A 25,821-nucleotide genomic window follows, 5' to 3' on the forward strand; every position below is an offset into this window, starting at 1 on the left:
TAATATTATAATTTAGATCATGCATCTGTATAATGAAGACACTGGACTCAGCAGTTCGAGTGAAGTTCACCAACTTTACTTCGTTTCCCGGAAGTACCCCCCCCCCCCCCCCCCCCCCCCCACACACACACACACACACACACACAGCCTTATGGGTACAGTAGTCTCCCGCTACACCTCCTCCTTTTAGCTAAAGACACACTTCATAATGACTCACTCAGCTCACAAGAACAGGAGTGCAGAGCATTATCAAACGTTAAAATGATACACATCCCTCACTTGTTCACTTACATTTAAACGAAACACACAATTGTAAACATCTCTAACAGCCTAAGCCAGCTTTGAATAGGCCATGAATGGATGCCTTCAGAGAATTACACATCCAATCTTACAGGAGGTCTCACCACTCGACCAGATCTGGTAACAGTCCCTGTTGGTGTGAGGTGGCTCCTCTCCTTAGAAAACCCGTCTGTAGATCTGGGAGCACTGGCAGGTCCAACTACTGCTCCAGTGGTTCCTTCAGTAGTAATCCACACCTTCTGTCCTGACTCTGTCTGCGCTTGTAGTGTTTTGCCTGCTCACGCCTCCCCTTCTCATCCTTCCTGCGAAAAGCCTGTAGGTCGGGCCACTTTGGCACCAGCTTCGCTGCAGCTTGTGGCAGAGAGGTACGCAGGTGTCTCCCCATGAACAACTGTGCCAGTGAGAGCCCATGTTCCAGTGGGGTGGCCCTGCACGCTAGCAGTGCTCTGCTGTAGTCACAGTCCTTTCAAGTCTTTAATGGTACGAACAGCACGTTCTGCCTCCCCGTTGGCTTGGGGGTACCTGGGGCTGCTCGTTTCATGTGTGAACTGGTACTCTTTAGCAAAGTGCTTGAACTGTTCTGATGAAACTTGCGGCCCGCTGTCCGATACCACAGTCTCGGCAACTGCATGTCTTGCAAAGGCCTCTTTTATAGCATTAATAGTGACCTCTGCTGTTGTGTGTCTCAGTTCAGCAAGTACCACGACCAGATTTGGTGTGTGGTAGTAACAGGTAAATGAACTTTTTTTTTTTTAATGATTTGAATATATATGAATGCTTGTGCATGAATACACAAACAATACACATATGCTTTCATGCTTTCAATTGTGTAATTTACGTGATCTAGGTCAGCGGTCTCCAACCTTTTTTGCGCCACGGACCGGTTTATGCCCGACAATATTTTCACGGACCGGCCTTTAAGGTGTCGCGCATAAACACAACAAAATAAAACTAGTACCGGTACCGAAAAAAAGAAGATTTATTCATAACACACTGAAAAGACCCAGGAAAACCGAGTAAACGATAAAAACGATAACAAAATAACGCTGAAAACCGATAAAAACCCTGAAAACCAGACATTTCACACCTGAGCCTCAACTCTCGCGGCCCGGTACCAAACGACTCACGGACCGGTACCGGTCCGAGGCCCGGGGGTTGGGGACCGCTGATCTAGGTAGCTCTGCTTTGGAAGTTCAGTTCAAGCTAGAAATGTGTTTTGAAGTTTGTACGTGTTTTGTCTCTAGGGGCCACCACATATATTTATATATAAACATATATAAATAAAAATACTTTTTTTTTTACATTAGTAATTCCTTTTGTGCATAATTTTATATTATTGTTAATAATAAATGAATTAAAGCAACAAAACAACCTGCAGAGCCGGTTCTCTAAAAAGAGCCGGAAATCCCATCACTACTGGACTCAGCACGTTCGGGTGAAGTTCACCAACTTTACTTCGTTTCCCGGAAGTACCCCCCCCCCCCCCCCCCCCCACACACACACACACACACACATACACACACACAGCCTTATGGGTACAGTAGTCTCCCGCTACAGCATCAGTACATTTCCACATTTTTATATCTATAAAAAGGAAGCTGACACTTGCCAGACTTTATCAAAGGTGTGAGCATCACAGCAGAGGCCTTTGTGTCAAAGTAGCTGAAGATAAAACACAGAAAAACATGAAGGTGATTTTCCTGTTCTGGGATTTTATAAAAATATTCTGCAGTAGATCAAAAAAACGAAAGAAAACCATTAATCAGCATATGAACATTACCTGATGCTGCTGAAGTGAAGCAGAGCAAAGTTACAGCGGTTTGATTAGAGACACAGCTGAGTGTTTTGCAATTTTGCACAATTTTAAAAAGTTGAAATTTGTTCAGTATTGAACAGCAGAAATGAGGTTTTCTTTTCGGAAGTAAGTAAAAGTAAAAAAACAGCGGCCCACAGCGCTGCAAACAACGGTAGACTTGTGCGTAACAAGCAAGCGAATAATGCAGAAAACAGATTTTTAGACGGAAACTGTTCTTGAAGTACAGAGAGAGAGAGAGCTGTGCATGAAGTGTGGTGGAAGCAAAACAGCGAAAGTCAGAGTGAATTCATGACGATGCTGATCAAATGTGAAGCGCAGTTTGCTGCTTCTTTTGCTGCTGGTTTGGTGAATTTTGGTTGGAGAGAGATAAAACCTGCAGCTCAGAATCAGCGCAAAAAGGGCGCAAACACAAAGCGCGGGCCCGCCGAAACAGTGTCCGTGCCTGTGGGACATCTCACTGATCCTGATGCTGTTTACGTCTTTGTGCAGAATCCGTGTTTCTGCTCTCATTTACGGTTTTAGCTGTTTGGTGGTTGTTGAAATTTTGTGAGGTTTAACCTGAGATTCTGGCTTTTCGGGCAAAATAAATTTATAATAAAAAAGATGGATTCAGTTATTTGTCCCTCCTAAGCCAGGGGAGGAGCTGGAAGTGTGGCCAGTCAGCATGCTGCTTCTACCCGGCAGCCGTGTCTGTCGCTGCCACAAAAAACGGATATAAGAAATAAGGCAAGAAAGTAATTAACCCGCTGATGAAAATGGCTTGTAAAATATTCCGTTGTCGTCCGGGGAACAGTCGCTTATTTTTTATTTCATTTTATCGATAATAATAATAATGATCTTACAGATTTTTTAAAAAATATTTCTATCTTTAAAAAGTCATGTTTGATACTCTGAACTAAACACGCGTCTTTTAAAATTCAATTTCTTCCGAAAATGTCTGAAAATGTGGCGAATCTGAAACTTGGAGCTTGTTCTGACAGGTTGTACCGTTAACAAACACCAGATAACGTGAAAACCGGTTAATCTGGAACACCGGAAGTTCCGACCGTTTTTTCCTTTAAATTGCGACCATTCCTCCCAGTAGCTTGACGAAGTCACTACATTTGCCTTCCTTAGCTCAACTAGCCGTGCGAGCAAAGCCAGAGATATACGTTCGGGTACAGACTGAGGTAGTGCTGTTGTTTCTCTCTGTGTTTGCATGGTTTGAAACTCGCTAATGAATGACTAAGGCGAAGTTTGCTAACTTACAGCTAGCAGCAAGTTGAAACGCGTGGCGGTGTCCGTCGTACAGCTGGTCTCTGCGTTATATTGTCAGCGTGTTGTTGTTATTACAGTTACTACCCACAGCGACCAGTGGAAGACGATATAGCGTTTTATGCTGTAACAAGGTGATGATTATGCATGGAAATGGAAATTACGAGTCACCCCGTCATTGTACCGCACATCACTGACAGCTTTGTTCTGATTTGTTTCTGTCATAAAACTAAAGCGCCGTCGTGATCCGAGTATGTGGAGGAAGTATTTCCTCTGAAGGCTCACTGTTAGAAATGTGCACTAATCAAGCTTTAGGTCAAGTCAGCCGCCAGACCTCCCTGACGACCTCTGCTCATGTCAGTGTTGTCAAATCTCGCGAGAAGAGCTAGAGTTGAGAAGTCACATGAAATATATAAATTTGTTTATGTTCTTATATCTGCTCAGTTTCAAATGGCAATGCAACCAACCGGGGAAATATCACTTTATGAAGAGAAATGTGATACGTTTCATCAGAGTAGTGTAATGGGAGATCTGCATCATCCTTCAGATTACTCGGCAGCTCTGTTCTGTCACATCTTAAATGTACTCTGTTGGACTGAGATCTGCGCCCTATTCCAGGAAGATGGCTAAAAATGAGTCTGTTAACTGTGAGGTGGTGGCTGACAGACTATGTGAACGTAACATGCTCGCTGGCAGATTTTCTTCCTGACTTATCCCTTCCTGCTGCACCTCAACCAGCTCTCTGACACTCTTTCCTCATTCATAAAGTCACTGCCAAAGTGCACAGTTTGTTATTTTGTTATATCTGGTTTGCTTTTTTTGTACTTAACATAACTGCTTTTACAATAATTCACTCATATGGACAGAGACTTTAAGAATAAAATGTTTTGTCTCCATCTTTCTAACCCTGCCTCAGTAGATGATCATGCTTATGTCAGCCAGTTTTCCTGCAGTCGTCATTCATGCTGTAATCAGTCACACTGATTGAGAAAAGGTCTGGCACATGTTTGAGTGAAGACTAGGCTGAAGTTATTTTAAGACTTAAGTGGGATGAAATGTGTTTCAGAGCGAGTTGTTAAATACAGGATGCTCAACTGTTTATGTTGAATTTGTTCACAAGTTAACATTCAGCCATTAAATGCTGGCAGAGTCTGAACCTCAATGTATTTTCCACTGAAAATATCCTAAATCAGTCTTGATTTTTCAAAAATGATTATTAACAATATAATAACCTGAATTAAAAGGTTTGAGCAGACATGGTTAGCTGTCTGTATATTCAAGGAGACATTAAAATAGGAATAAAAAACAGAATTAGGAGTGTTGGCATGTAAGTGGTGCTCAAGCAGCTGTTCAGTGTTCCAGTGTTATTAGACCCAACGTTCGATAATGGTCAGCTAATGGAGTTAGCAACGTTTTCACCCTTTAGCATCATGTTGGCCAAGTGGTTAGCAAACAGAAACTTGTCTATTACGATGCTAAATCACTAAAGCTTATTTACTTGCTAATGCTAGCTTTTTTCCATACCAAGCACTAGTCCTAACTGATCTCAGGACAGTGAAAGCAGACCCATTGGCAGCTTGTCTCGCAGGTTGCTCTCCCATCAGTTTACTGTCATAGACCAGTGGTTTATCCATAATGTACATGCACAAACCACCAGAAAAACACTGCTGGCCTCTGAGCTTACTGAGCTCCAGCCGTTATCACTGTGAGAAAGACACGCTTTTAAAACAGATGCAAACTACTGTTTCCTGTGAGATTTGAAATTTCCTTTGTCTTCATGTATCCTCATCTTTACATTGGACATTCAAGCACTTCCTGCCTTGCTTGTCCTGACAGAACACGACTGACTCAAAGGAATCGGTGCTCGTAGAGCGACTCGTTTAACCTTTTTTGGGGGAGGTATATTGCTCAGTTGTCAAACAAAGATGTATTAGCATCTGACTTTTTTTTGTTATTTTCTGTTCTTAACAATCCTACAGGAAGTAAGCACTTTCAGAATAAAGCATGTCCTTCTCTTTGTAGATGCCAGGGGCTGGTCCATGGGTGTGAGCCGACTGGATGTATTCTACCGAAGGCTGCTCCTCACCAAACTCTTTATTGGGGGATGGGGGAAGCCTGAAGACCTCAAGAGGTATGAAGCATTTTGTCATGGCCCTTTCACATAGGACGGGGCATGCACTGCGCTCTGAAACCCAATGTTTTCTGTACGTGCACCAAACAATAACTGTTTCCCGCCTGCGTTTAGCAAGTGCAGCGCAAGTGTCCTGTCGGGGAGTACTGCAGTTGTGCTAAATTCAACCACACAGTGAAGCCAACCACAGAAGAAAAGTTGATTCTTTGTGATATCAGAATCAGAAAGGGTTTTATTGCCAAATGTTGAGCAGGTTTACAACATTAGGAAATTGCTGCGGTACTTAGTGCAAACATACTGTCATAAATTACGCTTAAATAAACATAAAAATTAAAAGTGCTAAGTAGATAGATATATACATGAGTGCAGGTGGTGATCAGTGCCAAACATGGAATGATGCAGTGAACACAGCATAGGGTCATGTGTTAGTGGTGGGAACAGTCATACGGTTATTGTTCATGTGTCCAACAGCAGAGGGGAAGAAACTGTTCTTATGGCGAGAGGTTCTGGTGCGAATGGACCGGAGCCTCCTGCCTGAGGGGTGGAATTGTAGATGCCCACTTTACTCTACAGGGTGGGCCATTTCTATGGATACACTGTAATAACATGGGAATGGTTGGTGATATTAAAGTCCTGTTTGTGGCACATTAGTATATGTGAGGGGGCAAACTCCTCAAGATGGGTGGTGACCATGGTGGCCATTTAGAAGTCGGCCATCTTGGATACAACTTTTGTTTTTTCAATAGGAAGAGGACCATGTGACACATCACACTTATTGGTAATGTCACAAGAAAAACAATGGTGTGCTTGGTTTCAACGTAACTTTATTCTTTCATGAGTTATTTACAAGTTTCTGACCACTCATAAAATGTGTTCAATGCCCATTGTGTTGGATTGTCAATGCAACCCTCTTCTCCCACTCTTCACACACTGATAGCAACACCGCAGGAGAAATGCCAGCACAGGCATCCAGTATCCGTAGTTTCAGGTGCTGCACATCTCGTATCTTCACACCATAGACAATTGCCTTCAGATGACCCCAAAGATAAAAGTCTAAGGGGGTCAGATCGGGAGACCTTGTGGGCCATTCAACTGGCCCACGACGACCAATCCACTTTCCAGGAAACTGTTCATCTAGGAATGCTCGGACCTGGCACCCATAATGTGGTGGTGCACCATCTTGCTGGAAAAACTCAGGGAACGTGCCAGCTTCAGTGCATAAAGAGGGAAACACATCATCATGTAGCAATTTCAAATATCCAGTGGCCTTGAGGTTTCCAGTGATGAAGAATGGACCCACTATCGTTGTTCCCCATATACCACACCAAACCATCACTTTTGTAGTTCCAACAGTCTTGGAGGGATCCATCCAGTGTGGGTTAGTGTCAGACCAATAGCGCTGGTTTTGTTTGTTAACACCGTTCACATAAAAGTTTGCCTCATCACTGAACAAAATCTTCTGCGTGAACTGAGGGTCCTGTTCCAGTTTTTGTTTTGCCCATTCTGCAAATTCTGTGGCCGATCTGGGTCATCCTCGCTGAGATGCTGCAGCAGCTGGAGTTTGTAAGGGTGCCATTTGTGAGTAGCTGATATCCGCCAAAGGGATGTTGGACTAATGCCACTCTCCAGTGACATGCGGCGAGTGCTACGCTGTGGGCTCTTGCTGAATGAAGCTAGGACAGCCACTGATGTTTCTTCATTAGTGACAGTTTTCTTGCGTCCACATTTTTGCAAATCCAACACTGAACCAGTTTCACGAGCAAGCAGTTTGCTAACTGTAGCATGGGAGATGGGTGGTCTCGTAGGGGGTCTTGCATTGAAATGTGCTGCAATGACCCGGTTACTGCGTTCACCAGATATCAACACAATTTCGATCCTCACGTGTTAACCTCTTCGACATGTCAATGGCTGTGAACAAAGAGAAACTTGTAAATAACTCATGAAAGAATAAAGTTACGTTGAAACCAAGCACACCATTGTTGTGACATTACCAATAAGTGTGATGTGTCACATGGCCCTCTTCCTATTGAAAAAACTAAAGTTGTATCCAAGATGGCCGACTTCTAAATGGCCACCATGGTCACCGCCCATCTTGAGGAGTTTGCCCCTCACATATACTAATGTGCCACAAACAGGACTTTAATATCACCAACCATTCCCATGTTGTTACGCTGTATCCATATGAATGGCCCACCCTGTGCTCAGACTTTTCTGATTTAGTACTCAGGTCAGATGAAATCATTCTTTAAAGTTACAATAACGGATTACACAGCATTTGGGAATACATTAACTGACAGTATGTCTTGAAAAGTGTTATAACTAAGTTTAAGGACATAATTCCTCCTCTGTCATGCTCTTCAGTACTGTGCACCACACAGTACCCAAACCCTCCACACAGGTTGATCATCTCGTTAATAGACTTACATCCTCACTGTGTACGACTCTGGATATGCTGACCCAAAAACAAAACCTCAAATCACAAGTACTTGACTCTCTTATGTCTTAAACACACATCGTAAAGCAGCTGACTCATAAGCTTGAGAAGAAATGGTGTCTTAGTAATTTAGAAGATCTTCATTCAGCCTGGAAAAAGAGTTTGTTGCTGTACAAACAGCCCTCTGCACAGCTAGGGCATTTTCCTGCTCATCACGCATTGAAGAACAACCCTGAGTTTCTCTGCAGTACTGTAGCTGATGACCAGTTAACTGCTTTACAGACACACAGCTGCTCTTTCAAGAGTTTTGGAAATTAAAAGGAAGGATTGGCCTATAATTAGCTAAGAGAGCTGGGAGGAGTAATGCACAGTTTAATTACTACCACTTTAAAGGTTTGTAGCCCATCAGTGGCATAGACTGATCATATTTAAGACTGAAGCATTAATTAATGGTAGTACTTATTTGGGCAGCTTAGAATTGAATCTAATAGACTTGATGGTTTGGAGGAAGTGATAGTTGAAGTTAACTCTGGATCAGTCAGTGTCAGTCTTATGTAAGGCAGCTGGGGTTGGTTCTTCAGTCAGTGATGAACAGGAAGGTGTCTTAGCTTTTTTTCTATAATTGTTGGTTTATCATTATTTTATATTGTTCTAGGCTAAATGATCTTCTAAATTAGTGAGACCCCCCAAGAGGGTCATGGACCCCCTCTTGATCCTCTACCCAATCACACGAGCCAAGGCGTGAAAACGGGTGTGGCTCACAATCAGCCAGGGTGAGGTCATTGTGAAACCCGGCCCCGCCCTATCATGTGATTTCCTAGAGCTAGTGGTGGTCGAGCTGCCTTCGCCCGCACTTCATCAGGTGGTAACCTCCAGCTTACAGTGAGCAGGTCGTGGATGAGATCAGCACGTCCTCAGCTGCAAACTGATGTGTCTGTTTGTTTTGTAGAATCTTTGAGTTTCGAAAGATAATTGGAGACAGAGAGAAGTGCAAGTCTCTGGTTCCTCAGGACTATCCCGTTTATATAAACAAGGTACATCATTTATTTCCTCTCTTTTCCTTCTTGTGCTGTTTTGTTTTTGTATTATTAGTTATTATTTGTGTGTTTGTGTGCAGACAGAGGAGCTTGCTGACTGTCATGTCCAAGAGGGCTTCTTTATCTCTCCTCTGGAGCATTTGGTTCCTGGGATCCTGCCACAAGAGGCTGTAAAGGCCAGGTACAAGAGGTGCTGTTGTTTGCCACTGCAATGAAAGGAGACAGAGAATAGACAGGAGAATGGGTTGTTTCCGAGTTTGATGCGGTGCTTTGTCCAGAGGGCCAAGTGGATGCTGGTTTAGGGTCTTTCAAACATACAGACGGGGTTTTAAAATAAAGTTATTCAGTTATTGTTTTAAACTTGAAACATTCATTGAATAACCTTTTTTTAATGAATATTTTCTGTTATAGTTACAGGAAAATAAGCTCAGGGTGGCAGACGCATGCAATGACCAGCTAGAGAAAGACGAGATAAAAACAGGAACAAGAAAATGATGCAACATAATGTTCGGTTTAGTTTTCCTTCTTTTCTCCAGCATTGTTACCCTCAAACTTCTTGAACTCGTGACACATATACCCTCTGTCACGTCTGAGGTTTTGCATATCAGCACATGGTTAAAAACATCTTGTTCTTACCAATTTTTCAAATCAGGTAAATACAACCTCAGATGTGCAGAAATTACAGCGTCGTTATTTATTTAACAAAAATTCAGCTGAAGCTGACCCTGCTGTGTAATGGTACCCAGCCATCCTCCTCATGGCTCCATTTTGTTATAATACCACTAACAGCTGACTGTGAAATCTATGGCAGTGACTCGTTGCACAGGTGACATCCTGTCACGGTGCTTTGGTGGAAGTCACTGAGCTCCTGAGAGCGACCCATTCTTGTTTATAGCAGCCGTAAATGGACTGGTTCTTATCTAGTGCTTATCTACTCTACCTGAGCACTTGAGGCGCTCTATAGGGGCGGGTTCCCAGACAGAGATTAAAGCTAGTCCTAGATTTAAACAGCCAATGCAGACTAACAGAAATCTGCTTCCTCAGTCACGGTATAAACAGTGCCAGACTAAGCCTATTCCTGACTAAACTACGCTTGTTTACTGGAGGGAGATCAGAGCTAGTCCAGGCATAAACTGAAGTTTAAATAGAACGTCCCAGCAGGCAGGTTTAACTTCAGAGTTCATGTTGTTTGGTGAATAACATGGGTTACTTGGAGAATCTCAGAGATGATCAATGAAAACCGTCTGCTAGACAAATTGCTGACAGAAGTCATCCACTGAAGCTTTTTGATGACATCAGTTTTCGAGCTCGTTTCGAATGCATAAAGTAAATGATGTGGAGATCACTTCATTTTGGAACCCAGTCTTTCACCCAGTAAGTCCAGTAAGTCTGCAGGTGCTCTTAACTTTGTGTCTTTTGGCACCTTCCACAGAGAAGCTGGGGGTTTATGTGGGCTCGGTGAACCAACAGTGTCGTTCACTGTGTGCAGGACCATTTGTGGATTGAGAAGACAGAACATAAACTTCCCAGATGCTGAAACCTGAGTTAATTACAAGTTCTATGAATTTGGGAACTTTCCAGGAGTCATCGGCTGCATCAGTGGAACCACAAAACGTTGCTCCATCCCAGATGCTGAGCAATACAGGAATCCCAAGAACTGGTTTTCCATTAATGTCCAGGGTGTATGCACTCCCCAGTTACAGTTTTCAAATATTCTTTCATGTTTGAAAGGTGTCACTCATGATTCCTGGATTTTAACTCATCACTGTGTTTGGAAGAGGAGATGATCATTATTGTTGCTTGGTGACAGTGGGCGTGCTCAAAGTTTTTGTTTACACCACACCTGAATTACACCTGAGCAAAGGTGCTACAGCCATATGCACACTGGGAGTCTAGTGGAGCACGTTTGGAGGAGTCGTTTTCAGAGTGCACTTCGATTCACACCAAGAAGCTGCTGCATTGTCATTAATGCAACAGCTGCTCTTCATAACTGCCTGAACAGCATGGATGCCCAGACCCTCCAATACTAGACCTTCACTTCCAACAAACCACAGAGGAGGCCTGACAGAGGAACGTTTGCATTGTGCTGCTTTAAGTAGCAACTTTTGACTAGCACTGGTGTTTTAAATGTTCTTAACTCCTATACAAACAATAAGAGTGTTTCTGCAATTTGGCTTAATTTCTATTAAATAATTAAAGATAGAGCAGGGCGATATGACCAAAATATTTATCACGATATACATTTGAAAACTTGCCATAACGATATAATTGACATGAGACAAAATACTTTACAACTTTATTAGTGCAAAAAACAAACCCATCAATGTATTTTCACTGAAACAAGCAGCTTTTTTTAAGTGCATTAAAGTTATATAAACATTTAACAGTGCAAATGCAAATCCGTGCTGCCAGTTTAACCAAAAGGCATTTCCAGTGGAAACTGGCCGACACATCCTCAGCATAACCATGTATAATATCCACAGAACTTAAAAAGAGGTTATACACACACAATAAGGTAACATTATGCTGAAGCACAGTACGTATCACTCCGCGAGGCTCCGCCTACGATAGCCGTAATGCTCCGACAATCCATCAAGCGGTGCGGCTTCGTAGCTCAGCAAAGTCGCACTAAAACATCTGACAGATTTTCGAGCGCCGTGCACATAAAATCGTTTCGAGGTCAGTAAACACAACCAGAGTTCATACATGAGGCACACGGGATTATAAGGGGCTCTGTCGACTTTCAGACAAATCAAAGGGTTGATTTTAAGTGCGCCGTATTTTCCAAACAACACGGTAATAACGACGGCCCGCTAGCATGCGCTACCAAAAATAGTGCTTTGTTGTGTGTCTGAGGGACGAAAGCTAAACCAGTTCCACACCAGTGAAGCTGCATTTTTACAAACCAGTTCTGCTTTATCGTTTCATTCAACGATCCTCTTTCGCTCTTCTCATTCTGCGTCGCCGCCATGTGGGTATGTAAACAAAGGCACTGCGCATGCGCATTTTGCCCACATTCTATCGCCATATTTCATTTCTTATCGTTGCCCAACATTACACCGGTATCACTGTGAACGGTATGATATGGCCCAGCCCTAATTAATGATATAGTTTAATGTGCCATGTTCTGCTCCATCTGAGGTTGTATTTGCTGAATTTGGAGATAGCCACATGAGTCGTTAGGGCTGAAATGTAAGCTGTGTTTGTGCTGAAAATGTTTGAAGAGGATTTACTTATGCTGTGGGAATGCTGCCTGTAGACCTGCGGCTCTCATCGTTTGTGTTGTTCCAGGTTCCAGTTCATAGTTCCTAAGAGATGGCAGAAGAACAGACCAGTATGTATCCACTTAGCTGGGACTGGAGACCATGTAAGACTCTTACCTTTATTTTAATATGAATGTGCTCCCAGGCAGCCGCCACAGAACTCATAATGCTGAAACAAATACTTACAATACCAAACCAAAAAAATAAAACCATGTAAGTCCAGAGTTGTGCTGATGGATTTCTGTCTTTGCCACAGCAGCTTTTTCTTTATCAAGTAGAAAAACAGTTGTAGTTGTAACTTCTTTACACTGACAGAAGCGGAGTTTGACTGGTCCAGACCATCTAAGATCAAAGTGGGCCGTAAAGGCCACTGACAATCTTGTTTTCCTTTGAAATAACAATGAGCAGTGTTCACTTCCCTCCCACAATCATGTAAAACAAAGCACATGGATATAAAGAAAGTAGCTTTTTATCACCAAGTATATCATCCATTATCAGGCTATAGGACAGAGTCCCAAACACAGAGTAACCTGTAACGTTTCGATGTGCTCTGATGTTCAGCAGCTCTCAGAGTGCACTGAGCAGTGAAAGAAAGAATTTATATGACGTGAGCTCGTGATCATCAAATCACAAAATTAATATTTTCTGCAGCAAGACCGACTCACATGTCTTTATTTGCAGCAGCACTGTTATATATGTTCGTGTTGTTTACAGTTCTCTATCCCGTGTGCTTTGATAATGTCACTAACTGCAGCAGGCAGCGCTCACTGGATCCAAGGGGTCAAACTCCCTTCATGTGAATGCACACAGAGGAAGGAAGCCTTGTGTCAGCTGACACAAAGAAACCCAGCTTATGTCGTAGTGAGCCCCCGTGGTTCTAAAACGAGGTGATCCAAACCTCACGTGGCATTTTATCATTGAGTGGGTGAAAAACTACGTAGGCTTTAGCAGTTTGTTAGTCTGGAGCATTAAGGTGTCGATTAACACCAAGGAGGAAAGACCCAGCAGCCATCTGCCTCCACCGATTACAGTGAGCACAAAGGTGGAGGGGGATGATCTGTGTCTGCATCGATACACAGACCCCGGGACCACCCACTCCTCTGTATACCACAACATTAACTGAAATGTGAGGCTGTGTGTCCAGCAGCTGAAGCCTGACCACAGCTGGCTCATGCAGCAGAACAATGATCCCATCCACAGAAGCAAGTCTGTAACAGACGAGCTGAAATGACCCGTCACAGTCCAGACCCCGGATCAACTCCAGTCCTCTGACTTATAGAGAAGAGTGTCGTATGTTTAGTGCTGTTGTTCATTTGAGGTCATATTTGCATAATTATAGAAGCTGTTAGGGACCAGATGATTCCTCAGACCTAAGACTTGTGCTGTGTTTTTGACATTACTGCAAGAAATCCTCAGAAGTTGAGCAGCAGACTTGGTTCAAGGTCCAGATTTACTGTGAAGCAGAGAAACGCGTCAGACGAGAAGATTTAATAAATAAATGGTGTCAAAGTGTGTGGTTAACTCTGGAAACTGACCCCACCAATCTGTAGGATCCAGGAGCTGTGATGATGACCTTTGGAATGCTGTTTCTGTCCTTGTGTTTCTATGACCTGTAGTTTTTCTGGCGTCGGCGGACCCTGATGGCTCGGCCCATGATCAAAGAGGCAGGAATGGCGTCATTACTTCTGGAGAACCCTTATTATATCCTTCTGTTGTCTTCAACAACAACATCGTTTGTTGTTAACTTTCTTTCAAAGTAACTCACGACAAACATGGAAACTCAGTCAGCGAGTGTACAAACCAGTACGATGGCTGTCGCCGCTGCTGCTGATGAAACAAGCACATGACGAACATGCTGTGGAAAGTTCCCGTAATAACCTGTTTGTAAACAGAGTGTGCACTACCAGCCACCTGTTCAGACACACATTCATAGAGCACTTGTGTTATAGACGCACTTGGATGCATCGATTCACGATCCTGCCCGAGGACACTTGTAGATCAGAGGAGCTGGGAATCGATCCAGTGACCTGATTAGAAGACAGCTGTGTCATGTTGTTGTTTTTATTTAATGTCTGCTACGAACGTTCCTTGACTGATGCTTCACATGGTTATCGAAAACCCAGAGACCAACTGTAAGTTGACTTGATCGATTAAAACCAGTTTGGTTGTTGGTTTGGAAAATTTAGTCGATTTAAAAAAAGTGATTTTTAACTTTGTGACAAAGATTCTCATTTAGTTTTCATGTTTGCAACAAGAAGGAGAAAAGAGGCAGAAACGTCTTCGATGTTTCCAAATCAGACTTATGGGCTGATTCAAACACCTGTTGGCTTTATTTACGTTTTAAATGCAAGGCTGTCGTTTTCAAGCATCGTTTGTTTCTAAACTGATTCATTTGACAAAGCGAGACTGTGTGAGACGCACTGAGCTGTTGGATGTTGTTATAGAAACAGACTTCACGGCTCGATTTTTCTCAAAGGTCAAATGAACGTATCGTAAATTGAATATAGATATCATTTGAGTGTTTTAGACGATCCAGTCTAAAAAATGTGTCGGACCTGTTTGTGATGGGCGGGGCTTTGATCCTGGAATCAACAGTCCTGCTTCGCTGGCTGGAGAGAGAAGGATACTGGCCCCTGGGAATGACGGGCATCTCTATGGGAGGATATGTGAGTCAAAGAAACTTGTCAAATAACATTTTACCACTAAATGTTTAGTTGTCGATCTTGTTATACGAGAGAGCAGCATCTTATTCCAACTTTGTTTTATTGATTTCAGCCACGACATACAAAGTTAGCAACAGCAAACCCCCATCCGAATTCTCCCCCTACCAGGTCCACACGAGACAAGACGCCGCAGAGATCCAGTCTCAACACTAGGGATGGGTATCGAAAACCGGTTCTTGTTGAGAACCGGTTCCCACTGTTTCAATTCCTTGGAATCGTTTGCCACTTTTATAAACGATTCCCTTATCGATTCCAGTCGCCCCGAATGACGTCATCACGTTGAGTAGCGTCTTTTACCCAGTAGGAAACACGGCGCCTGAGCGGCACAAACGCTCAAAAGTTTGGTTACACTTTATGAGAAAGGATGACAACAGGGCAACGTGCAATACTTGCAAAGTAGAGATTTCATCAGAGGGAGGAAACACTACGAACATGCAAAAGCATTTGCTCAAAAAACACGCGATTGCTTTCAACGAATGTCGTGTTTTTGATCCGCTCCGGACTAGCGAAGCTCAACCCAGCAGCAGCGGTAGCGTTTCCACGTCCTCTCCCGTTAATACTGCAGGTAACTAATCAATTAGCATTGCACATTATGTTAGCGCGATTTACCTTATTACAAAACCTGCTATTACTGTGCATTTAGATAACCATGATGAGAGAGACAGAGTCTGGCTGGCTCAGATGCTGGCAGTTCTCGCTGCAGTCTACCGGTAGCGTCTCCTTTCAGGCCAGGATAGACGAATGTCACCGAGCAGTGACTCAGTTTGTGGTCAAAGGCTTGCACCCATTTGCCACAGCAGATGCCCCCGATTTCACTTTGGTAAGTGAATGTGTTTAATTGTAGGCAGGACATTACTGGATATTCTTGAGTAATTGCTACAGAATAATTTATGTTAAACTTTGTTATTGCTACAGGAGAATATTTATTTTATTATTTTACATATACATTTTTTTTCCTGGGGACCCTGTGACACCCCATTGAAGAGCCGTAGGCTGTGGCTCTCTTAAGATCTCACTGTTGGGTTTGTAAGGCCATGTTACTCCTAAATTTCTATCTTGTTCAAAGAGAAGATATAAAACACAGTTCTAAGCTAATCGACTTTAGTGTTCTCCTTTTTAAAAAAAAAGAATCGATAAGGAATCAAATCGTTAAACAGAATCGAAAATGGAATCGGAATCGTTAAAATCTTATCAATACCCATCCCTACTCAACACCCATACACACAACAAGCATAACAAGAAGGACCAAACTAAACAAAAGGAGAAAATAAAATAAAGTAAAAATAAGATCAAATAAAAAAACACCAAACTTATGATGTCGCCTCGCTCAGTTCACTTCAGTCTCAGGACTGAATGGTGATGGTGTCCACCAGTAAGAGACATGATTTCCAGGTTTTGTTACATTTCCTAATAAAACCTTTGAGAGAGAATCTAAGTTTAAGTTAAAGAGTACGTCCCCCACCCATTGGGCTCATGTTGGGGGTGGGGAAGCTTCCACTTCAACAGAACAAGCCTCCGAGTTCGTAAAGTGGGACAGAGCAGCATCTTGGTTTCATTTGGGGAAAGAAACTTGCAAGCCCAGTGTTATCTCTCTAAAGTGTGTCACTTGTGTGTCTTTGTGTCCAGATGGCGTCCCTGGCAGTGACCAACTGGCCCAAACCCATCCCTCTAATTCCCTGTTTGTCCTGGTCCACAGCCTCCAGTGTGTTCACCACGGTCAGGAGCAGTTCTACCTGCTGTACATCTATAAGGACACATTCACTTATTATTGCTTTCATACTGTTTCTGCCTGCAAAGCTGCTGTTACTGATCCAATACTAGTGTTAAATTCATGGTTCAGAGTCTGAGTGCAGCTGAAACTGGGAGTCAAATTGTTTCAGTTTGTCAAAATCAGATAAGACTGTTGATACTGAGTCTGGCTGAGCTGACATTTATTGATCTTTCAGGAGTTTATTTGTGGTGAAGACTTTAAAGTGGAATAAAATATTAATATATAAATTTTTTATAGCACTTTTTTGGGCGTGGTCGATTTGTGGCTCTAAGCCCAATAGTGTATGCATTTTTCTAGGACCCTCCAGGGGTTAAAGTTGTATGTTTATCTGCATTTTGATCATTTCTTGAGCAGGAGGAACAGTTAATGACTGAAAAGTGTGTGTGTGTGTGTGTGTGTGTGTGTGTGTGTGTGTGTGTGTGTGTGTGTGTGTGTGTGTGTGTGTGTGTGTGTGTGTGTGTGTGTGTGTGTGTGTGTGTGTGTGTGTGTGTGTGTGTGTGCAGGGTGTGCTGAGTAAAGCAGTGAACTGGACACAGCTGGAGAAGCAATATGCAATTAATTCACGGTATGAAGAGGAGATCATCAAGCTGCTGGAGTACTGTGGGGTAAGTGTTCCTGCAGTTTCACAGGAGTACAGAATATTACTCGGATTACTTTCACAACTGTACGAGTACAACTGACTGGAGAAAGTACCCGTGTCTTCCTTTCATCACTCCCTCTGCACACACTAATACGCTGGTAAAATGTTTTTTGCAAAGATTGAATTTTTCTTTGTTTACTAAAAGAAGAAGTTAAGTGTGAAACTGTGCTTGTTGTGTTTTTGGTCTTGTGTCATACGTGTAACACATGCATGACTACATCTTTTGCTGCGTGTCCACTGCTGGTAGGCTGATTCCTTTAAGATGGGTCCCAAACTTGTAACGAATGTGGACGAGCATTTCCACGAGCTGTCTGAAGACCACAAACTGTCAGTGAGCCAGTGCAGCAGAGTGGACGGAGGACGTGACTGTGGTGGGGCCACAGACGGAGCAGAGCATCTGTTGTCACTGGGGAGCAGTGTTGGAGCAAGCTTCGAAACTCTGCCAACGTGAGTGTTCGATCACTACACCTGCTGATGCGTTGGAATTTTTATAACATTTGAAACTGGTGTGTAATCACACATTAATGCTGCATTGTAAGAGTACAGGTGTTTTAAGACTTGCTGTCGAACATCTGGTTGAGCATCTGTTGCATGTTTCAAACAGTGCACAGTAACATGCAATTTTCCATCAGTATAAACCTGTTATGGTTACAGTATCAACAAACATGGACGTCCAGTATCGTGCAAAAGTCTTGAGCCATTTCCATTTTCCTGTTTTGCTAGGAAAATGTGAAAAAGGGTCAGACATGTGAAATGCATTAACTTAATAGTATACAGTGCACTGTAGTATACAGTGGGGAAAATAATAACTTGATCAAGTGTGCCAAGCTTCTGCAGGCAGGTTCCACAGCCACAAACATTTGACCGAAGGATGCAAAGAAGCTGTGAAAGTGATATCGATAATGGAATAAGAATAAGCAAGTCTTATCCCCAGTGAGAATGTTTCATTATTAAGGGACATAAAACCGTTTCTTCTGTCTCCTCAGAGCTCTTGGTGGATATAACGCACACGGGAGAAGGACGGATCCCGCCGAATGTTGTCGTCCATCTTTACACAAAGAATCTATAAGTTTCATGAAGGCAGTGATGGATGAGTGCACACACATGGCCAACTTCTCTGGTGAGTGCTGCAGTGAATGATTACACCTCTGCTTAAAGAAGAACAAGCGAAGAATCACAACACTGAATTAATCCCTGTGGTCAGAGTTGCTCCTGGACATGAAGAACAGTAACTGGATAATACAACATATTACAAAGTTACAAAATATATATACAAGTATATTCTACACATGCCAGTATATAACACAAATGTATATGGTTGTTGTCAGCAGCACATCACAGCCGTCAGAAATGGTTTTGACCAATAAGGTTGCAGGTGGTGTCGTTACAGTTGGCGGTGATACTAAAGAGCTGATGCTGTGATAAAAGCGTTGGCTGCTGACCTTTGATGAATTGAAGGTCGTGATGGTCATACTGGTTTGTTTGTTGCCATTAAAGTGTGGATACTGGAGCATGGCACAATGAGTGAGACTACTGACGCCAAAACAGAAAGATGGACAATGACACCACGGGGGCGTTGGCTTGTAAAATTGAAACCGTATAGAAGGAATATCAGCCAAGTGTGGAAAGAATTAAGAGACTCGCAACAAGCTGATGAAAAACGATGTTCTCCTCAGATCAGAGAAACTCAGCACCGTCTTTTTCGCACCTGTAGAGCCTTTGTTTAATCTGCTTTTACACAGGAAGTGTCAGTTTTCTGCTCGTTGCTAAAATAGAGACTTGTCCCACCTGTGTCCTCGCTCCTTGGGCCGTATGTAGACAGTTCCTTACGAGCTCTTTTGTCTCTGTTACTTGAACAGCGTGATTATTTTTACTTTTAATATTGTGTTCAAAGGATTTATTGAATGTTTGATACTGATACACCATCAAAAGGCACAGAAGATCAGTTCTGCTGCTGAATGAACAACGCAGGGATTGTAATCATTCTCCAGGATTGTCATTGTGAAGCTAGAACACTATGAGGGAAATAGGATGAGCTTCGTCCTGGCTTATACAAGAAGGTGTGAGGTGAGAGGAGGCACAGGTCACTGCAGAGGACCCAGCTGATCTTCAGTCATGTTTAACAGCTCACTGTTCCTGCTGTGTCTACCACCCTCTTCTGGCAGAAAAGATTTGCATGTGTTTTGCACAAAAGTGAAAGAATGTTGTGTAGATGTCCCTGTGTTTCCCTCTCTGCTGCAGTTCCTGTAGATACCAGTCTCATCGTTGTCGTCCAGGCCAAAGAGGATGCATATGTGCCCCGAACAGGAGTCCTGAGTCTGCAGGAGATCTGGCCAGGCTGTGAAGTCAGATATCTGAGAGGAGGACACATCAGTGCATACCTATTTAAACAGAATATATTCAGGTAAAGTTATAGTGTTGAAAATGATCCAAAAGGTGTTTTTTAAGTTTCTCATTTATGCCTAATTAAACTATACTCACACAAAAACATGCTAAATCTGAGAATACACACAATCCATATTTATCTGCTCTATTCTACAAGCTCTAGTTTTGAAACGTTGCTGTTTTATAGCAGAAAGTTGACATTAGTAACAATGCAATGAGCATTATGGACCAGAGCGTCCTTCATTATGAATATGAATTTAGACTAGATGTCAATGCCTGAATGATGTCTCCACTGTACCAAATATGACGTCAAATTCAAAGAAAAGTCTAGAAATTGTTCACAGGAACCAAAGTTGTTTGTAGAAGTGTCACAGCTGCACTTCCTGGTTCAGGCGTGGTACATATAGACAGATAACTCTGGCTGTGGACGGTTTAACATGTCTGAGAATGTTCGTTAAACTGTGGCTGTTGTCTGGTTAATCTGATGTTAGAGTTGGGCCACCCTCACAGTATTTCACACATTTCATCATTTTTACGTATATGATTTGTTTGTCATGGACAGCTTTGCTACGTTAACGTTACCTGTTTCATTTCCAGACAGGCCATATATGATGCCTTTGACAGATTCTGCGTGAAGTATCCCAACCTGCACTAGCCACTGGAGCCAGGCTGGACGTTTGCCTTCACCACTCTGTGTGGCAGCTGAGATCTTTCCTTGTGAGGCACGTGTGACATTTACAGGGTAGCCTCAGAGAAGGTGGAGCTGAGCACGCCTCTTCCTGTTTGTATAAGGCTGTGTGATCTAGGTGTGCGACAAACCTCGCCGTGCATAACTGAAACTGTAGCAGTTTAAAATGTTGTTATGTGCTGTGAAAGAAACATCCGGGTGTCTAGCTTCAGTTTGATAACTGCTGGTGATCATTGATAGCACTGTGTGCAGCTTTTATTGCTCCTGTATCACCAGGCTGCAGGTGTCCTGCTGTTTTCCACTTCTCTTCCTTATCTGACACAACCTTGGATGTGATACTCGAGCCCGAGCCATTCCATATGAAATCACAGAGCTTCCTCAGAACTGACCAGTTTATGTTGGACTGACTTTAGCATATTTGATGAAACCATGAAAGATTCTTACTGAAATTGTGACGGTTGTACAGGTCCCTGAAATTCTTAGGAGCTGGTTGAAATCTGGCTCTTTTTTATTTTGATGCTGACGCTTAAATCTTCGATGATCACATGAACTTTTCTGGGCTGAAAGAAACGTTGAGTACGAGATGTGGGATAAAACACCGGGGGGACGCCGCTCGATCGCTTCTCCCTGGAATGTTGTCCTGATGTCACATGAATCAAATTTAAAGGAGGCTGAAGTAAATGTTAAATCCCAACAAAGTTTGATGGTAATGAAAGTCGAAGCTTTGTCCTGTGTCCACTGTGACTGGTGCACTTTGAGGTTAACTGGCTTCACTGTGTTTGCTGTGCTGCTCACATGTAAAGTGGAAACAAATAAATCTCCTTTCTGACAGTTTCAGCACATTTCTTCTTCTCTTAGCTGCTCCTATCTGTATGTTTCAGCCTGTATTTCTGTAAGAACTATAACAGTGTGGACAGCAGGACCCTATGATTGTCTGTTATTAACAGTATTGAGTCTGAACTCTGTGGGAAGAACATTGTTATTCAATATTTAACCCCAGTGCGTGCATTATGATAGAAATGGACAATGAACAGGACGCTGGACGCTCCTTAGAGGCACAGGCTGACACTCGATGATGTCTCAGACAAATCTGTGCTATGGAAACAAAGATCGGCATCATTCACTTTCAAATCAGCACATTTTTGGAACATTTCCTCCGATTTCAATGTCTGAAAAAGGACTAAAAGTGGGTGGAGGGACCATTTTAAAAACATATATAAAAGTATTTAAAGCAGAAAATTCACATTGTTATGAATATAAACATTTTCTACCGTATAATTTTCCTACCATGTTGGAGCAGGAGGGTGGGTGACCCACCATCCTGTATTTGGACCTACTACATCAGAGCATCTGCGTTAAAATAGTGATGTCGCTCTATAATGAGTGACTTTGAGTTTAGTGAAAGAAATGTTCATTCTAATTGTAATTATGAACTATGTGCAGATATTCTTGATGCCATTACAACTGCTGAGCAGTACAGGCAATGTTTAAATCGCCACGCCTCACTTTTAAGTGCTTCACATGTTAACTGTGTTGTGTTTCATACATGACTTCTGCTCTTTTGTTTCTTAGAGTTCTCGTTTCTACACTGTGAAGCCTGCATCAGCATTAAAGGATTTCTTCAGCCTGCTCGAGCTGCAGGTTCTTGCTTGGCAATAATAATCTTATGGTCGCCCGCTCGCTGTGTGTGCAGTTTCTTTCTCACAGCTCATCACTGGAGTGAATACTCACTCACTACTTAAGTGCGTGGACGGGTGTTTATGTGTATCATAGCTTTCAGTTATAAACCACAGACTTTATAATGAAGCAGCTTCTCTGGTTGAATCCTGTCATCCTCCTGAGGTATCAGATTTCTCCAGAGAGCCGCTGTCTTACAGCCTCCGACTACCTACATGGTCTCCGTTAGGGGGGGCAGAAGAGGCCCCAGCCCTCCATGCACCAACAATCTGCAACAGCTGATCCCGGGAAACACAGACGTTCCCAGCATAGAGACAGAATCTGTCCACTGTGATCTTAGTGTGTGCAGTACTGCAGATTGTGGGATAGATGTGATACCAAGTAAATGTATGGCCAGTATTGCTGATACCAATGCTGATACTATAAAAACAGCTTATGTAGGGGAGAGCAGTGTATCATAACTTATGACATGAATCATAAGTTTGCAACTTCTGCAGACGTTTTTAATGAATCACTGTGATTCTGCAACACTGAGTTAATAAAAACACACCTGTGAGCTTTTCATTTGAAACTTTTTGTAGACCTGAAAGGTCCGTGTGCGTCTGCAGAGCACAGTGTATGAAATGTGCCTGAGACCTGATAATATTGCCTTAACTGTTCACCAAAGCCTGCTGTATGTGACAGTGAAAGAATGATATCGATGCTCCAAATAGATTTAGACTTACAAACCGTTGTTTGAGGGCAAGTCAAGGCAGTTCACCTCTACTCAGTTATGGTGCATTATAAGCCATATATCTTTAATAATTCATATTTTAATTATGAACTATCAACACTTGAAGATGCCCCCATCTCCTCTGAACAGAACGGTCTAAGAATGACCGCTCCAGCCCCTACGGTTAGGAAATTATGGCCATTGGTTCGAGGGGAATCCATAAAACCAGGAAGATTCAAATTGAATATTCAGAGTGGTTGACTGACATCCTGTGTGTCTCTGTGCATTTGTGTTTCCATATGTGCTCATATTTCTAATTGTGTGTATCTGCTGGCTGTTCTTTCGTGTGTTTTTAAAATTTCTGCCAGTTTTTCACAGTTGAACAACAAGTAGTTTTGAGTGAACGTCACCTTATTCAGCTTTTTTCAGCTGCTCATTTTCCAATATTTCTGCTTAAGTTGTTACTTTTCTGCTGAATTGTCGTGTTTCTGCTCTGTTTTAGTTATTATGTTTCTCTTAAGTCACGATATTTTTCAATATTCAAAATGAGCAGATCCAGTTTCACTGGCATAGATACACACAGGCCACACGCTTAATAGTCCCTGTTCACTCTATGCTCTGTGTGTGCGTGTCCTAAATTAAAGGTAAGAACACACACTCTGACACACGGATGCAAATATAAGTCATCTTTATTTATATAGCACATTTAAAAGACATCAAGTGTCGGCCAAAGTGCTGAACAGAGGGATGATATGGTGAAAAGAATTAAAATAGATAAGATGAAAACATCATAGAAACATTGAGACATCCGTATATGTTTGTAAAAAAATATGTGTACATGCAAATATGCACATATACAAAAATGTACACATTCACACACAAACACACATATGTGAACTTAAACTACACGTACACGTGACTACACATGCAAACATCATCCAATGAGATAAAAGAGCAGAATAGCTGAAACACAATAACAGAGGTGTCAGAGAGATCCTTGGAAAATAGGAGGGGCTTCAGATTGGATTTGAAGACTTCCAAGGATGGAGAGGATTTTATGAAAGGGGGACGACTGTTTCGGGGCAGCAATGGAGAAAGCTGTCATCTCTAGATTTGAACTGTGAGCGTGGAAGTAATGACAGCATGTGACTGGAGGAGCGCAGAGTTCGAGTGGGGCGGTGCGGGCTGAGAAGACCTGAAATGTAACCTGGAGCCATAATAATAAACGCACACGCATGCGTCTTCAGCATTACTGGGTTTCTGCAGCTCCTGGTTTCCTGTTTAATACATTCACACAAGCAATCAAACGCTATGAATCCTTCCACAATGTTCGCAGTCACTTTGTAAAAGTTGTACAAAGGCAGTCACGGATCAGCACTATAACATTTTGACAATAAATTGTATTTGAATCAAACTGTTGCCTGTAGCCTAAATACGTCTCTGTACCTGAATAGAACTAAAGATTTTTCTCGTAGGGTTAATGACACGTCTACCAACTATTTCACGTCCACATTGCTGCTGAGAGTTACTCCAAAAACTTCCTTTAGTGGCTCTTCATCAGAATATTTACTTAGTTGTTGACATGAAAATCAGTCATTGTGTATTTTGAACACCTAAACTTCAGTGCGATGCCATTATCCTGCCAAACAACATCAAAGTCTCTAAAAAGGTAAGTATGGAGCAGCATCCTTTTTTATGGAAGAGGAAGGAAAAGTCATGTTTATTATTATTCTCATATTACACAGGCGGTGCTGACTGAACAGGCTCAGGCTGAAGCAGTGCAGATCCTGGCCTATTTTCAAGTACCATTAAAGTTCTCACGTGTATAAATCTCTCCATTAGATGTCAGTAGACGGCAGATTGCAGTCAGTGCAGTCACTTCTCTTATCCCTCCTGACTCAAGAGCATAAAGCGATCTACGTTAGCTCGGGCAATTCTGACGGTCGTCAGTAAATCTTTGTTTAATCTCTTTATTTGCTTTTTGGAGAAGTGAAGGTACAAAAACCTCGTCAATCAAATTTGCTTTGGTGGACAGAAAACAGTCGTTGTAGACTGTCTGGGGTTACCTTTTATAAGTACTGAATTTTCAAAAGTGAAGTCAGTTCTTCTGACCAGGTTCAGACCAGGATGAACACAAGTATGATACTGGACCCACTAGAGAACTGGTCCCAGCTGTGGGTTCACCTCCTCCTGCTGAACTCATAGGACAGACTGTAATGTAGCATCACGTTCATCGGTCACTCCTGACCTCCTGTGAAGCATGACCAATGTGTAATTAATGACTTCATTATTTGGGGTATTATTGCTATAAAAATAATATTAATAGTATTATTATTATTATTGTGTTTTAGGCTGCACTGATAACGCAGAGGTCTCTTCTTCCTCTGGGCTGTTTAAAGGGCCAGTTTATCCAAAGCTGTGTATATACCAGCTGCTGTCAGGCTTCAGATGTCTGCATTAGTCCACAGTCCACTGTTTGTAAGCCATTGCTTTACTGCAAAAGTTCCCATCTACTGTAAAGAAATGGAGATAAGCAGGCACATAATATGAAAAGGCATGCTGTAGCTGACTTTGTCTTTTCTGATCCATCGGTTTGTGTGGCTCGTTCCACAGGAGGGACCTAACCCACACTTTATTTACTTATATGATAAGTTTAGTGGAGTGGAGTGCAAAATACACAGTGTTTACTATTAATTTAACAACATGAAGCTGCATCAAGTTTCCATGGTGACTGCTCAAGAAATTCTGCATTCATAAATAAACATCAGACTGTCAAAAGAGCTCATGTAACAGGGTCATAAATCACATTGTTATAATTACACAAAATGTGTTCTAAACCCCCAAACTGCTCCTTTTATACCTGACTTTTAGGACCTCCAAGCCTGTAGTTGTGTTCATTATCAGTTAGAGCCCCTCCTCATTCTTTTCTTCTTCTTCTTTGGTGCAATCCTATAAATACAGTGTACCCCTTTTGCCTCTCCCCTTTTCTA

General features: G+C 42.4%; 1 protein-coding gene across 2 annotated transcripts; it reads left to right on the plus strand.

The window, feature by feature from the left end:
• The first annotated feature begins 3,130 nt into the window (after positions 1-3,130).
• Positions 3,131-21,273, plus strand: abhd18 (abhydrolase domain containing 18). 2 transcript variants are annotated; one of them, XM_080901288.1, is made up of 14 exons: positions 3,131-3,285; positions 5,393-5,501; positions 8,885-8,969; positions 9,053-9,162; positions 12,264-12,339; positions 13,852-13,936; positions 14,340-14,367; positions 14,763-14,901; positions 16,585-16,674; positions 17,233-17,334; positions 17,617-17,816; positions 18,356-18,489; positions 19,611-19,773; positions 20,352-21,273. In XM_080901288.1, the coding sequence occupies exons 2-14, from the start codon at positions 5,410-5,412 to the stop codon at positions 20,407-20,409; spliced, it is 1,362 nt and encodes a 453-aa protein (XP_080757414.1). In that variant the 5' UTR covers positions 3,131-3,285; positions 5,393-5,409; the 3' UTR covers positions 20,410-21,273. The 2 variants fall into 2 exon arrangements, with proteins under 2 accessions (XP_080757414.1, XP_080757415.1); XM_080901289.1 differs by having other exon boundaries at positions 9,053-9,153.
• Positions 21,274-25,821: the final 4,548 nt, after the last annotated feature.

The sequence above is a fragment of the Rhamphochromis sp. 'chilingali' genome, assembly GCF_963969265.1.
Source record: "Rhamphochromis sp. 'chilingali' genome assembly, chromosome: 13".
NCBI lineage: Eukaryota > Metazoa > Chordata > Actinopteri > Cichliformes > Cichlidae > Rhamphochromis > Rhamphochromis sp. 'chilingali'.

Coding starts and splice junctions, on each gene's coding strand:
- abhd18 (XM_080901288.1), top strand. CDS start 5,410: ATGGGTGTGAGCCGACTGGATGTATTCTACCGAAGGCTGCTCCTCACC. Junction 9,163..12,263: donor GTAAAGGCCAGGTACAAGAG/GTGCTGTTGTTT, acceptor GTGTTGTTCCAG/GTTCCAGTTCATAGTTCCTA. Junction 13,937..14,339: donor ACTTCTGGAGAACCCTTATT/ATATCCTTCTGT, acceptor CTGATGCTTCAC/ATGGTTATCGAAAACCCAGA.